The sequence below is a fragment of the Merops nubicus genome, unplaced genomic scaffold (assembly GCF_000691845.1).
Source record: "Merops nubicus isolate BGI_N331 unplaced genomic scaffold, ASM69184v1 scaffold5473, whole genome shotgun sequence".
In the NCBI taxonomy this organism is placed as follows: Eukaryota; Metazoa; Chordata; class Aves; order Coraciiformes; family Meropidae; genus Merops; species Merops nubicus.
The window spans coordinates 25,016-40,388 of NW_008596781.1; the positions used below are offsets into that span (position 1 = coordinate 25,016).

Genomic DNA, 15,373 nt, shown 5'->3' on the forward strand with positions numbered 1-15,373 from the left:
AACTTCCTTGGCATAAAGCCTAATGACATCTTGCACATATTTAGGCGGGGTTACTTCTGCAGTTGAAGAGTCTCTTGAGAAACAAACCTTAAGATGAGTTAATGTGCCATTTTCAAGAAAGCATCTGAGCTCATCTCTGAAAGGCAATAAAAACAGTTAGCAGTGGCTTGGAGATAAGCATTCCCTCATGAATACAAAATGAATGCTAAATAGTGAACTCGCTTGAACAAATAGTCTCGATCCTGATGCCGACAACCAAAAAACAGCCACGTCTCTCCAAATTCCCAGTCGGTATGTTGTTCTTTGAGTTTTTGCCTAAACAGACCAAAAAAAGAAAAGTCAATCTAAAATAAAATCTATAAACTAATTCTCATTTAAATTAATACTTCAATGATTTAATAAACTTCTGGATTGGCAGAAATGTGAAACGACTTAAGGTAAATCACAGTCAAAACCTTACTTGATTTTCTCGACTATTCACTTTTAGCTCAGCTCAAAATCAATCAACTTCAAATGAGGTTTCTTTCATTTCATATTAGAATAGTTAAGACTGACACTTCCAAACATCTCAAAACCAATCCTGACTGCTGAATAAGGAGATCGCTACCCTTAATCCTTCATTGGAAGCCCTGTAAAAACACCCAGGAAAACTAATCACAAAGCAGTTTTAGCATGTTTTTCATTTTGCTGTAGAAACATGCTAGGCTTTATAAATAACAATCTGTTTACTACTACATCATCAGAAGAGATATCATCATTTTCTTGAAATGATGATGAAGCAATTACTTTAGCTGCAACTTTCTAGTTATATTTTGAGAGATTTCATTTATCAGTGATCAAACGCTTATGAAATTCTATGGATCCTTTAAAAACAAATACAAAATACTTCTGAGAGACAAAGGTGTATTTGGGAGATAAAATTACATTGTAAGGATTGTACATAAGGATTTACTTAACATGGAAGCATGGAATCAGAAAAATCATGTCAAAATCTCACTTTTCTGTCAAATACAATGGTTTAAAAATAATTATTACAGGATGCAAGAAACTCTTGCTGGAATTAATGAGGCATACAGGAATGATATATATTGGGTATCTATAAAACTTGCAACCAGTCCCACCCAAACATTCCACTCTTTCTGTTCTTTGTTTCCTTCAAATGACCATGTATTTACATATTCTTGGTGATGTACTATCTGTCACTTTTTGAACAAGCATCTCTTTTCCTTGCAAAACTATGCTTCTGTAGTTGGAGGGGCCAAAAACAGGACCTACCTTCTCCCAAATAGAAACTCATAAAACCCAACATTAGTGGAGGTGTTCAGGTGCCAAGCTCCTCATCTTAAAACATTAAAATGTGTAACCACAAAAAAAAGGAAGTGTCGGAGAAAATTTGACATCCATCATGCCAAGGCTTGTAATACAGATGTTACTGACAAAGGAAATGGATTATGAATGCTAAACTTAAGCAAATCAACACTGTTTCTAAAAAGTAGAAGCCTCTTACAGGACTTCTACAGGACTTAATTTCATATTACTTTTTCTACAATTCACCCAATTCTTCATATATCCACTATGGATATGAACTACAGTCAGATGGAGTGTAAGTTTTACTTTTTCGAAAAACAAACAAATAAACAAGCACTGCTTGTTTGAAAGACTGTTTTAATAAGACTGTTTCTAACTGGCATGCCATTGCTACAGTAAGTAAAAAGATGGCGGAAAAAAAAGGATTAACTGCATTTATATTCAAAACCTGAGGCTATATTATCTTCAAACGAAAAAGGCTTCTTTTCAAGGCAAAAAATTGGTACATACCTATGTTGTAGGAAGCCAATAAATGGTGAAATTCCTGTTCCTGGACCAACCATCATGAATGGGACAGATGGGTCTGCAGGTAAGTGGAAAGTATTGTTTGGACGAGCAAAAATAGATATCTAAAATGAAATTAGGTAGAATACATTTGAAGAGTATTCTTAAAGCCGTGAGAATATAATGAATTTTTTAGCACCTTCAGGATATTTACATAGCATACGTGTCCACACATCCTTTTAAATCCTGAGCTTCAGAGTTTATATTTAATGCCAGACACGACACCTAGAATAAAATTTCACTTAAGTTTCGGAAAAAACAACCACATTTACAAATCTATTAATCCATCTGGAGGAAAACTAGAGAACCACACAAATGTGAGTTTCTGAATATAAAAGTTGCCAGCACCACAAATCTGGGGAGTACTGTTACAGAATTCATTGAAAGTTTGGTGCTGGTTCTCAAAGGGAAGCAAAGCTAATTTATTCCTATTATAAGCAACTCCACATTTTTTTTTCACACTGTGGACATAAAAAAATATCCCAGTGGAAGTGAGGATTTGTTTATAGCAAATGAAAGCCTACTTACAGGAAGCTTGCTTTCTTAATTTTCCTAAAATTTACTTTATGTCCAAAAATGCATATGGGTGAGCAGAGGCAAATACCCGCTCAAAGATCTTGGAAAATGGTTTATATCATTCCATCAACAAATCAGAATCTAATTCTGATCTTCAAATATGTGTCTGAAATGAAGTCTAACTATAATTTTCATAGGAGGTCCACAACATGGAAGCATGGCTGACATCATGTAGAGAAAATGGGAGATGACAATTTTTAATTCTTCAAAAGATTATTCAGGACTCAGCAGAAGAGCTTCATCCATTAAAGTCATAGGCAACCACTCAATTTATTTTGTATACGAATTATGAAAGGATTTGGATTTACTTTCAACTTTAAGGAAGGACTGAAACACCATGACCAAGTTATTTAAACTTTGTTCTGTAAACCTGAGTGCTTTAGCACTACTAAACAGCATCATTTTTCTGGTTTCATGATGTTAAAAAAGTATAATTCTTGCTGGAGGTGGGGGGCAATATTTACGTTTCTGTTATTCTTACTACTTCAAACCATGCTTGAGTTAGGAGGATACTTTCCCTATTAATGACTCCAACCTGGTCATCCATGTAAAAAATACTGCAAATGTTAAACTTATTTATACTGTAAAGTGTCTTCAATTAATTTAAGGTATTTTTGCATAAGATTGCACTCATCTATTTTGTACTGGTATTTCACATGTTTCGGTGACTTACACATGTTGCTGAACAGTTATCTATGCTGAATTGTAGCCTGCACATCAGATGCAAGTCGTTCTGAACTTTATTCAGACTCACTTTATAATTTTATTTTTTTTTTTAATTTTTAACTCCACTTGTTTGTCATGTTTGACTTTCAAAATAGTGCAAATCAGTTCTATTTTAAATAAAGAGCAGATGTGAATATTAGAATAAGGTATATGATGCACATATTAATCTGTCTTTTGAGTTAGTTTTAAAAACTTGAGATAACTTCTATGGGTTTTCCTTCCCTTTTGCCAGACCTTGAATTATTGGTACTGTCACAGACCATCACCTTGAATTATTGGTACAGTTTACTTGTAACCAAATTCTATGCTAGTTTCAATTTTTTTTTAATCAAATACAGATTAGATTGGCAATAGTTTTTTTGTCATATTAGTTATACAGTAGAATTCTGAATTTTTAGCAATTAGATTACACCTAACAACTTTGAGAGCTATTAACTACATAGGTTCTCTGCCACAAAGAACAGGGGAGGAAACAAAAAAAGTAACTTTTTCTAATACTACCCACTATGCCAAACCACCTTTGGCGCACGCCAGAAATCCCACAGACAACTGCCCCTGTGTCATATTCAGTAACTTGGCCTTTGCAAACTGTTCGAGACATGACAAGAAGGGATTTTTAAGATTTCTCCAGTATTATCTGCCACCCTTTTCTGGAAATGACTAAGTGCCTCTCTCCCACAACACTACCAGTTATTAACATTTAATTGCACAGTAGTATTTTAGTCCTTAAAAACATTCCCCAAGACTCGCTTAGGACTACAGTGTGGTGGAAAACAACTCCAACCTTTCAGCAATGGGAAGTTTCACAACTCAGGCATCGCTCGACAGTAAAATGTACATTTAGCAACTTAGCAATGAAGTTCTAGACATGTTACAGAGGGGAGGGTAAATTTACAAGTAGGGTAGAAGTGTAAAATGAAGGTGAGTACTTCCCAAACCCCTGCACTGCATCACAGCAATGAACAAAGAAACGTGCAGTTGTTTCAAATATGCATGAATTTATCAATTAAAGAGTCTAGATCTAATATTTATACCTTTTCAGTTAAAGAGCTTCCTCTTTTTGTATCCAGAGTGTTTTTATTGGTGTGCAGTAGAGGTGCAACTAACTCAGCAAGCCACCCTGTACACACTCCTTTCCGTGAGACTGGTCTAGCAGGACAGGCAGGGAACGCCACAATATTAAATACAAAACACAGTTTTCCTGGATGATATAAGTTTGAACTGCAAAAGTATAAAAAAAATAAAAGGTATAAAAAAACCTGCAAAAGTATAAAAAAAAAAAAAAAAAAAAACAAACCTGAGACAATCTTACAGCATGTTCACTTGCAGCCCAAACCACTTCAATTGATTCAACACTCTTGATGGTCAGCTAACAGTGTAGTATTTAAGTATAGTTAGAAAACATCTTAAGGTTGGACTCATAGAGGCCAGTGCCTATAGAAGGGAAACCAAATTCCTAAAAGATCCACACGTGTGATCTTGTTCTTGAGAACTCTACCCAAGTCATTCCAGACACAGAGAGTAGTTTGAAATAGTTAAATCCTGTGTCCGGTTATATCCATTTTTTTTTTGCCACAGGGACACAGTAATTTTTTTTCCTCATGTTTTATCCTTCATTGCTCTCTCTTTTTTAGATAATAACATGGACACAAACAGTTGAGAGAAAAGCACACCTAAATTATGAAAGAGATATAATCTGAATATTTCATTACCTTGACACTGAATAGGATCTGGCTTGTAATTTAGGAAGATGTTCTGAAAAATTAAAAAAAAAGGCAAAAAGTAGTGCATTACTTACTATTTGATTGATCCCAATGAAAATATATTAGGAGTTTTTAACACTAAAACCAGATTATAAGCATATTCTAATTTAACTATTAATATTCAATGTTTGTGATTCAGAAATAAGCTATTAAGACTTGAATGCTATTTTGAATATTTTTGAGACTTTGTGGAACATCTGTTAGAGACCCTATAAAATAAGGCCACAACAATTAATTTATGGGGTTCTCAGTCAATTAAAAACAACTGTAAGGGGCACAGAAAACATGCCAGCAGCTAGTGGACAAGGTGAAGCTTGAAATTTAATTTTCCTCACCTTTCATCTAAGATGCCAAAAGCTCTCAGAATAGGAATTGATTGATCCAAAGCATCCTATATTTTAAGTCCTAGAAGCAAATGAGTCAGCTCAATTTCAAACCACAATGAGTACATATGTAAAGTTTTGAAACGGCATCTGAAAAACCAACCACAACAGAGACAGGAGTTTGCTCCACATGTACCATCCTTTTGCAGATATTCCAACCAGTATATGGACACCCTGACATATTTTAAAGATCCACATAGGATAGTTGTAGGTCAGTTAAGAAAAGCTAGTTCAGTGAAATCACTTAAAGACACTAAAGCCCATTCAGCATATTACTTCCCCAAGGGAACACATTTATAAAACTTCCAGAATTTCCTTTTATTCAGTTCTGTTGCTATGGCATATTCCATACCACTTTTGAAATGATAAGAATTTTTGCTTTCACTGTGAAAATTCATCTATTAGTATAAAGTGGAGCAGAGCTTGTATTTATATTTTTTAAGTCCTCACAGTGTACTGAGAAAGAGAGATTTGGGGTAGGTGTGGAGAAGACAACTGCAAGAACATAAAAAGCATTTTTCTGTTTCATATAATGAAGCGTATTAAGAAATTCTGGGTTTTAATCTGGAAAATAACTGCCAGTATTTTCAGATGTATTTGAGACGGTTACATCTGGAGTCTCATTCTTTCAATGTTTTATATAAGGAACCAAGTGAGTGTGAGAGACATTAAGTAAGTAAGTGAGACACTATGTATGGGGTTGGACTCAATCTCCAGAAGTCCTTTCCAAACCTTAACATTCTATGAGTCTGTAAATACAAATATACTGGGAAAAGCTTTCTGTTTTAACAGGTAAAAATGCAAGAAAAGAACATGTCAGCAGGGAAATCAGGAGTTGTGAAAACACATCTTTTTTAATTGTAGCCAGTGGATGAACTGTTTCTTAAAGACTCTAATCCTGCATACGCCTTATACTTTTTTTTTTTTTTAAGCACAAGAGCAGTCCTCAGTCAGCTGAGGCATAGGTGTGTACCTGAGTGCATGCAGAAAGAAGGCCAAAGGCTACAAACTGGAGCAAAGAGTTTTGTTCCTCAACAACAGTTTTAGTTTGATCACTATGGATACTATTACTTTTCTAAAGCAGTTAACTGAACAGTTATTCCCCTTTCTTGGGAAACTGAACATTGAGCCTGATGCCTTTTCAGGAACAAGATCTACTTAAATCTAAAACAGTCACTTACCAATTAACAAGTTAAATGAAGGCTTGCAGCTTGGAAAAGCATGAAGTAAATCCAACAAGCAAACATTAGAATCTCTAATAAAGTGCATGTAATCAGAGGCTCCTTGTCTGCTGCAAAGCTCCTGAAGCCTCCGTTTTTCTCCTGCATCACTGGTACATTCTGCAAGAGCTCGTAAAAATGCCTGCAAGGGAAGAAAATAAGTCAAGGGTGAAAAAAAACCCAACTTGTCCACTTGGGAAAATGGTCACAAAAGTGGCTAAAACTTGGGCTGGCTGGAGACAGGAAGCAGTCACCTGACAGTTAATGGATAATACAAGTTATTTCTCAATGCACACTTTCAGCTACTATGAAAAAATTCAATTTTTCTTTTCTATTTTTTTTTCCTGCTCTTCTAATGTCTGTGACAAGCTAGCACGTAGGAAAATCCTACTTTGAGTGGAAGAGATACAAATAAACAAGCACAACACATTCCCTGAAAAATCCCAAATTTATGAAATGCTTTCTTATTTATGTATTTGCACTTAGTTAAGTAAACAGCTTTGTAACACAAATTAATTCAAGACAAAACACCATTTGCTAAGTTACAGAAGCCAGGAATGGAATAACAAATTCTTAGAAGAGGCATTACTGTAAATAAAGTATGGTATTCAACGAGTCATTTAAATGTTGCTGTGGTGTTTCCTTTCATACTTTATGCCTACATAATGGTACTGCAAGCTTTTCTTAAGGGAAAATTAAACTGTACATTGTAAGATAAAGTAGGAATCAGATGTAAATAGTTACAACTTTTTTTCAAAAAGCCAGGTGAAAATTGACACAGTGCATAAAAGAAAAGTAATCCAAATCAGACATGCAATCAGGTGATTTATTCCACACAAAAGAATACTTTGAAAGTGCTTTGAGTGTGCTCAAACACTGAGCTTCGAGACAACAGTTTTGTGTACAGAGTTACAGAAAGTACATTCTACACAGGTAACAAAGTAGATAGGTTATAAAAACTGGCTTGGGTGATATTCCCCAGCCAGCACTCTCCTGCCTACTCTTATTGTTGAGACAAACTTTCAAAATTGTTAAATGCAGTTTTGAAAAGGTTGAAACAATTGGAAGATTCTATTCTCTTCTGCTGCAAAATCCACTAAATTGAGTGAAAAGTTGCTTCCAAAAATCAATTTCCCCCACCAACATAACTGTTTAGCTTCCTCCTCCAAACAAAGTTATCTATAAAATGTGTTTTGACAGTATCAGAAATACACATGCATTTCCTCTTGCAAGCTTCCAGGTTTTTTTACAGGCACAGAATGGAAGGAAACTAATATTCACTCTTTGTAAGAACAAGTACTATAGAAGCAAAAAAGGCTTTCTTTGAATTCTGCCAGATGACTGAAATGCTAAAGGAAAGCTTTAAAATAATTTAAAAGACATTATGGTATGTTTGCCTAGAGCAACATGTATTTTTGGTGATAAAACTTGATAGATAGGGCTCCCTGTGATTAGAAAGAATAATTTCCCTAAAATGCCTACAGGGGTATGTTCAGTCAGATTTTCAGTTGTCTGGTATCAAATATCTAATACTCTTCTATCTAATTCAAGACTAGTTATGGATCAAGGTATTGCAAAACAGGAACACAGATTTCAGTAGCTCATAGTTTGCCAGACGTGAAATTTCGCAGAATGAAGTACGGAGAGCAGCATACACACTGACAATCCTTATGCACCAAGAAACACAAGTAACTACACATGAAACAAGGAAAGGTCTCTAAGAGTGCACACAGCACAGAATTACTAAGGATTTCTCTTTACGTGAACAAAAACAAAATATACATACCTTTTTGGGAATTGCTCTTATTTCCAGGCACCAGGTTAAAATGAATCTCAGAGTGCTTCTTTCAGGGATGTGTCGTGGATAAGCTGCTCCTAGTCCAGTGGAAGAAAAAAAAAAACCATGCATCTAATAACATCCAAAACCAGCATCACAGAGTGCCTGTTCCTTCCGGAAGTATAAGAGAGTCAAACTGCATTCAATTCTGTATATTTGAGTCCCAGCTGGTTAGTGGAAATCATAAACTAAACAGCAACACAATTTTCCAAACTCAGAGGAATGCTTACCAGGAAAAGGAACATTCAATTTTTTTTTTCCCCTCCATCAATAAGAACTGAAAAATCAGAACATGCTAAAGTTTTGTAGTGATCTAACTCAAGGTGTCAAGCTGGAGCTTCTGAGGCCCAGCAGCTCCAAGGGATTTCTGCACAAGGAAATAATCCTTTCTGTACCTCTGAGAGGTTCCATTTCTGGGAAGGAGGTACACTGACATCTAGGGTGCAGCCAGGCTTGCCAGTTTCATGTCATGTCATGCTAAAGCAGATCTTCTATGTTAAACCCAAAAGCAACAGAAAAGTATTTATATAATAAAACACCTTTAATTAATAAGTTCTGCAGGATCCAAATTGTTTCCTTCAGACACAACTTAGCATGCTGGGATTTATCTTGACAATGTTTCATGGCTTTGACATCTAGCTACTGATTCTTACCATACTTTTTTTCCACACTCAAGAGCTCTTCAATACTACAGAATTTTTGCTCCAAGTATGTACCTATATAACTTGCTAAATTACCTCTTCATATGTCAGCACTACTTGACTGAACCCTTGCTACATAGAGCAAAATTTTATTTTAGAAGACAAGAGGATTGGCATAAATATAATGCAAGAAAGGAGCATCCATTTTCACATTTATATAAGCTTCCTTTTCTTGAACATGCTGATAGCATGTTAGAAGAAATACTTAATCCTCTTCCTAGGATGCTCATACACACAATAAAAAAACCAACCACATAAATCCAGTATTTGAATAACAGGCTTTGTACCAGACTGCAAATTCTTGCTGTTTTGTGCTCTCAATTGAGCTCATCTATTTCATGAAAGAATTAATAGACTGAACAAAGAGAAGTTGTGAACAAAATTCAGTGGGATTCCTGGTCAATCTTAAAGCTGCAGCACAGACACAGCCTGCTGTTCATGCTCTGCTCCCAGGTTTTTCATCTGTCTTCATTCAATAAACCCACAAACATAGTAGTTTGTGGTAATTAGTACAAATTCCTCAGGAAAGTGAATGCAATGAAGAGGCAACCATCTCAAAATGAAAGCAACTCTGGAACACTGCTACAAATTGCAAAGCTGCGTTATAGAGCTCAATTGCTTGGTACAGATTGACAAAAACAAGTAATTAAGTTACTGTAACTTAATGAGCCTATGCTCACCATCAGAGCTCCTAAGAATGGATGTGGCTTTGAACCAAAACCCATTTAACTTCGTAACTGCAGTGGATGGAAATCAGTGCACAGGCCATGACTGGAGATCAGTGGATCTGTAGCAACTTGCCAAATAGTCCTGGCCAAATATCCAAGGCAAGTGTAAAAGGTCAGCATGATTTGCTCTGGCTCACCCAGAAGACTCAAGGACACAACCAAGAACTTTGATGCTCTCTGCTGCAATCCACCTCTATGATCTTCCTTTCCATTATCATTTATTAAGATCCACAAGCAGGCATGCCATTTTACGCACAAGATACGGTAACGTGTTGCATAAATAACATGTAATGTCATCTTTTTTTCTCCTGATTAGTGCTACCCTAGACAGTCAGAGATGCAAAAATCTGAATTATTTACACATAGGATGAGAGTGATCTTCCCAGTTTCACTCTATTTTACCAACTTTGCCTTGGAAGGGCAGTGGTTTTGGAATTCAAGAATAATCAAGGTGCTAAGCTGTGTTCACTTGGCTACACAGGCTCTGTTCCACATGGAAAGTGTTCTGACTCCTGAACTCAAAGTGCCCTGTGTTAGGGAAGCTTTACATCCTTTCTGCAGCAACAGTACAGCAGAAGAAAGATAACTACTGTAGGCAGGAAGGAGAGAATATCTCTGTGTTCCTATTCAAGAAGACCTTAGAATCATAGAATCATAGAATGTTTGGGCTGGAAGGGACCTCCAAAAGTCATCAAGTCCAACCCCCCCGCCATAAGTAGGGACATCTCCAACTAGATCAAGCTACTCAGAGCCTCATCCAGCCTGATCTTGAATGTCCCCAGGGATGGAGCCTCCACTACCTGTCTGAGCAACCTATTCCAGTGGTCTGTCACCCTCATACTGAAGAACGTTTTCTTCAGTAAAGTCTGATTATCCCCTTTTCTAGCTTAAAGCCATTACCCCTCGTCCTGTCACTACAAACCCTTGTGAATAGTCCCTCCCCTGCTTTCTTGTAGGCCCCTCTCAGGTACTGGAAGGTCGCTATAAGGTCCCCCCGGAGCCTCCTCTTCTCCAGGCTGAACAACCCCAACTCCCTCAGCCTGTCCTTACAGGAGAGCTGCTCCAGCCCTCGGATCATTTCACCCTGAACATGCTGTTGACATTGTCTTTATCTTACAGACAGATCCAAATTTTATGCAGTCAGGCAGCAGTGCTTTGATCTGCACAGGAAAACCTAATACCCTTCAGGAAGGCGAAAATTCCAAGCCCACTTTCTTATGAAGAGGGGATGCTTTTGGCCCGCTATACTCTTCTCCTTTAATTGCTTCCTTTCTAAATGTACTTGATTCTGTAAAATCTGTAAATGGTGTAAACAGTAGAAGGAGCATACCTGTGAAATCCTCCCATGCTACCTCATCTCTCGCTGCTTGTTTGTGAACAGCTGTTTGGCCCTGCACAGGGTGACACAGCCTTGATCTTGTGGGTGCTCATAACCAGCACTGATTCAAAGTTTGTTACAAAGCTGGGACACTCTTGGAAGCCTTTTTGCTTGTTTGTTTGTTTTCCTTTCTGGCGGGGAAGAAGCAGGTGTGTTTGGAGGGTGTCTGTCCCAGAGGACCATGGACAACGGGGGAGGGCAGGGGCAGTGGGTTCAGCACAGTAGGGCTGGAAAGCAGCCAGACCAGCCCTGCAGGTGCAGGGCTCATTCCCAGCACAGCCGCAGCTTGGACCAGGCTGCAACCCATAACTGGCTCTGCACCAAATCTAAGTGGTGACCCCTCCCAGCAGAGGTTAGTTACTGGAGTGGGAGTCAACAATGGGGATCAGCTGGGCCTGGACATCCCATATAATATCACAGAATCACTATGGTTGGAAAGGACCTTTAAGATCATTGAGTCCAACCATTAACATGTTACATCATGCCCTGTCACATAAACTCACTTTGTTAACACAAGTTACTTGCCAACTCTAAGAACAGGGGTCCATTTACATCTCACACTTAAGGGACAACTTGTGTTGCCCTCAACAATGCAGGTAATCTTGCCATGGAAACTGATTTACCCATAGCCTGGAACAACAAAGAGCCCTGCCCATCCAGTAGAACTAAAGGCACAACTCAGCAGCATCATTAAGACACCGACTGCAAGGTAAGAGAAGAGAAATTCTCACAGGTCCAGTTGGCAGTACAAGGGCATACCTTGAACCTGCAGGTACCCCTCCTGAGGCATGGGATCATAAGATTCAGAAGAACAGATCCACATCGATCCTACAAGACCCTTAAAATGCACCTTGTAGCAGCACTAAGTCTTCTGCTTCATGAGTGTAGCCCTCTTAGGGTATAATGGACAGATGTGAAGTGTTGTGCAAGGAGAGATTTCACTTTCAAGTGGGGGATTGTCAGGTTATGTGATTAAAGACTCATGTCTGTAAACATGAAGGAGCACAGAAGGAATGAGATGGATGAATGCCATTCCCAGGCCCAGCCAGAAACTAACTCTTCTATAGCAAAATCATCCCCAGCATTCTATGGATTCTCTCTTTTTTAACACATCTCTGTGACTTCTAACATGCCTCCATTAAATGACAGCTGTGTTGCGATACTTAAAAACGTTGAAAACTATACATACTGACTACTACCACCACAGAAAAGAGTATTTGCTCATGACTAGTGCATCACACCATACCTTTCTTTTTAGTGTCTTGCTTAATCTTTACAGAAACAAAGTAGTCTCCTTTTTCAGAAAGTCCCAAGATGTGAAGAAGTTCTTCCACCTCATTGGAATTGTTGGGACATATTATATAGAAGGCATCTCCAGGTTGGTAATCAAAGACTGTTTCCTGTTTTAAAATATGAGATAATTTCTATTAAAATGCATCACAAACCAAGGCAAACAGAATCCCCATCCCTAACAACAGTCTTTCTAATACTGCAGTCACATGAAGTTGTGTGTTCTTTTACCCCATATTAGCAATTCACAGTTTGAAGCATATCAGAAACTAAATACTCATGTTTTCTTTTCAGGTTTAACCTTACTAATTAGAAAAATCTTTCCTTATCCAGTTTAAATATTTGGACACTCTTTAATAAGAACTGCTGAGCAGCCTAAACAGAGGGAAAATAAATATGTATTGAGAGGATAATCTTCCCTGAATAAACTAAACCAGTTTTTACACCAAAGGTAACAAAGGTTGACAGTTTGAGCAGTATGTGAACAAGTCAGAGCAAATGAGAAACACTGCCTCAAGAGCTAATGATTCTTAACACCTGATCATGCTAGTCAAATTTTTGTGTAAATTACCTACCACAGGGAACAGTCACAATTTACTATACAGTTTCTGAATATTCCCCAAATTGTATACTTATAAATGGAAAGATTATTCATTTTTCAGTATTCCCTGACTGCCCTTCTCCAGGGCAAACTCCCTTCAAAAAGGTGTTTCGGCCAATACGATATCCATGGAACAATAAAGAAAAAAATTCTCATTTGACTTCCTTGGAGTCATACCTTTCAGTGAACAAATCATGCTTTGCATTTACAAAATGTCTCAGCCTAAGCTGACAACTTGTTTTATAGGGAATTATTCTTTCTTTTTGAACAGTCAAATAAATAATTTTCCCCTAGTTATTACACATAACACGTGTGCTTTTCACCCTTTATTTTAAACCACTGAAGAAAAAAGCCATAACTAACTTACTGCAATGTCAAGTTCTAAGAGCAATGCAGTTTTTATTGCATCTTCTCTAGTGAGCTGAACTGCTTTTGTAACTGGTGCTTCAAAGGTTTTTCCCTCTGAGATCAGCGAGGACAGATGGGGATTCTGAAAAAAAAGGACATAAAACTTACATAAAACTTACACTAAAACTGCATATCAGCTGAATGACAGCTTACTGGGACATACAGGAGTTAGCACTGCTGTCATTTGCTTGAAACAATCTTAGAGAAAAAATAAACTTTCTATACAGAGGGAGTATTTTGCTCTGTATTTTTAAAAATCACATCCAAGCAGTAACAGGCACACATTCAACTATAAAAAGTCTATAGGTTCAAACATTCTAATGGGCCTAAAATACTATTACCTGTTTCCTTTTTCAAGTGCTACCTTGAAAACAGACAATTAGAGAATGACATTTATGTTAAAACTCAGAAAACTCCTACCTAATTAAAGGATTACTAGGTGTACAGAAAGGATATAAGAAGAAAGAACAGAAGCTATTTAAAAACATCATTGTCGTTTTACACATTAAGACTTTGGGGTGCAGTGGGGGCTATTATTGCAGCCAATTTATGAGAAGAACTTTAAAAACTACAGTGAAATTTGCAGCTAATTGTCAAACTTGACACTATAAAACAGCATCAAGTTATACTACATTTCTACAGAGGTGAAAATGTGCCTCAAGAATTGTAAATGGGCACCAAGAATAATTCCAGACCGCTTCTGTCAAAAGCTGTCACTTGAGGATGAGATTACAGCCCTCATTTTTCCATCACTATTGTCAGCAAGCTTATCTGAAATCAATACAGACACAAATGAAAAGAGGTGGGAGAGATACCAAATGTCCATAACAATATGCTCTCAAACGGAAAGGGATTATTCTGCCAACAAAAGAATACTGGTTAATGTGAAAATTTCTTATCCAAGGAAAAAAGGAGACAGGGGAATCACTTAAGTCCAAGAGTTGGAAGTTTTATTATACTTTTAAAATTTTGACATGGTCATATCAAATCATTGTGCATCAGCTGGACTGTGATAATTCTGTGTTCATACTGCCTTCAAGTCAAGTTCAAGGCATAATGAGACCAAGATTTACGCTAAACTGTATTATCTTACACTTGCCACAAAGCCTTAAAATGATGCCTGTTACTGCTCTGCTACTAGTAAGCAGCAGCTTGTTAACTCAACCCTGAGACTCAGCAGCCCAGGACACAGACCATGTAGGTAGCCAGAGAGACTATGTACCCAGCCTTCTTTAAATGGCAGGGAGTCTCTTTTTTGAGATATCCAAACCTTAAGCTGCTGCATTTCAAAACAAGACAACTTCAGCTATGCTTGGCAAAAAGTACTCGTAGTTGCTGCAATATTTGGGAAGGACGTTAGTTGTGTCATACTTGTAAAAACAAACATGACCCTACGCAGGGCTTACTTGTTGACAAGGTCTAGCCAACTACGTTAAAAATAGCACAAAAGGAAAAAAGCAGAACAAACAAATCCCTGCATCTGATTCTTTCCAAGGCTTAAGACAACCATCCAGCTTTACACCTGAAATCTGGACTATAATCTTTAATCTGTCACTGAAATTCAGATTAGCATATTGTTTGAATTTTCAATTTGCTGTTTGAAAGCAAAATTCTTTTTTCTATTTTCAGAAAAGTTAAGGCATCAATATTAGAACCTAGTAAATTATTTCAGAGATCAGCTTGAACATATGCTATGACTTAACAACAAGAACATGGGCTCTTTTGACCACTGTAGAATTATTTCCAACCTGAGTATTAGTCTTTCATCAGAGAGTGCCTCTAAATCATAAATCATTTTAAAGTAATTTGGATTACTTAATTCAACAGCCTGGGTAAAACCAACCACATTATGAGGTCTAAAAGAAAAGCAAAACTATCCAGAGAAGAGCG

At 37.2% G+C, this 15,373-nt stretch overlaps 1 protein-coding gene across 1 annotated transcript in view; it reads right to left on the bottom strand.

Annotated features, from left to right (window-relative positions):
• The window catches only part of MTRR (5-methyltetrahydrofolate-homocysteine methyltransferase reductase), a 25,065-nt gene that overhangs the window by 1,153 nt on the left and 8,539 nt on the right, over positions 1-15,373 (bottom strand). Inside the window, 9 exon segments of the mRNA XM_008936472.1 lie at positions 1-136; positions 223-315; positions 1,819-1,937; positions 4,209-4,395; positions 4,887-4,929; positions 6,502-6,682; positions 8,327-8,415; positions 12,431-12,584; positions 13,443-13,565. The exon segment at positions 1-136 is cut by the window's left edge and continues 15 nt beyond it. Of these exon segments, the coding sequence (XP_008934720.1) occupies positions 1-136; positions 223-315; positions 1,819-1,937; positions 4,209-4,395; positions 4,887-4,929; positions 6,502-6,682; positions 8,327-8,415; positions 12,431-12,584; positions 13,443-13,565 (1,125 nt within the window).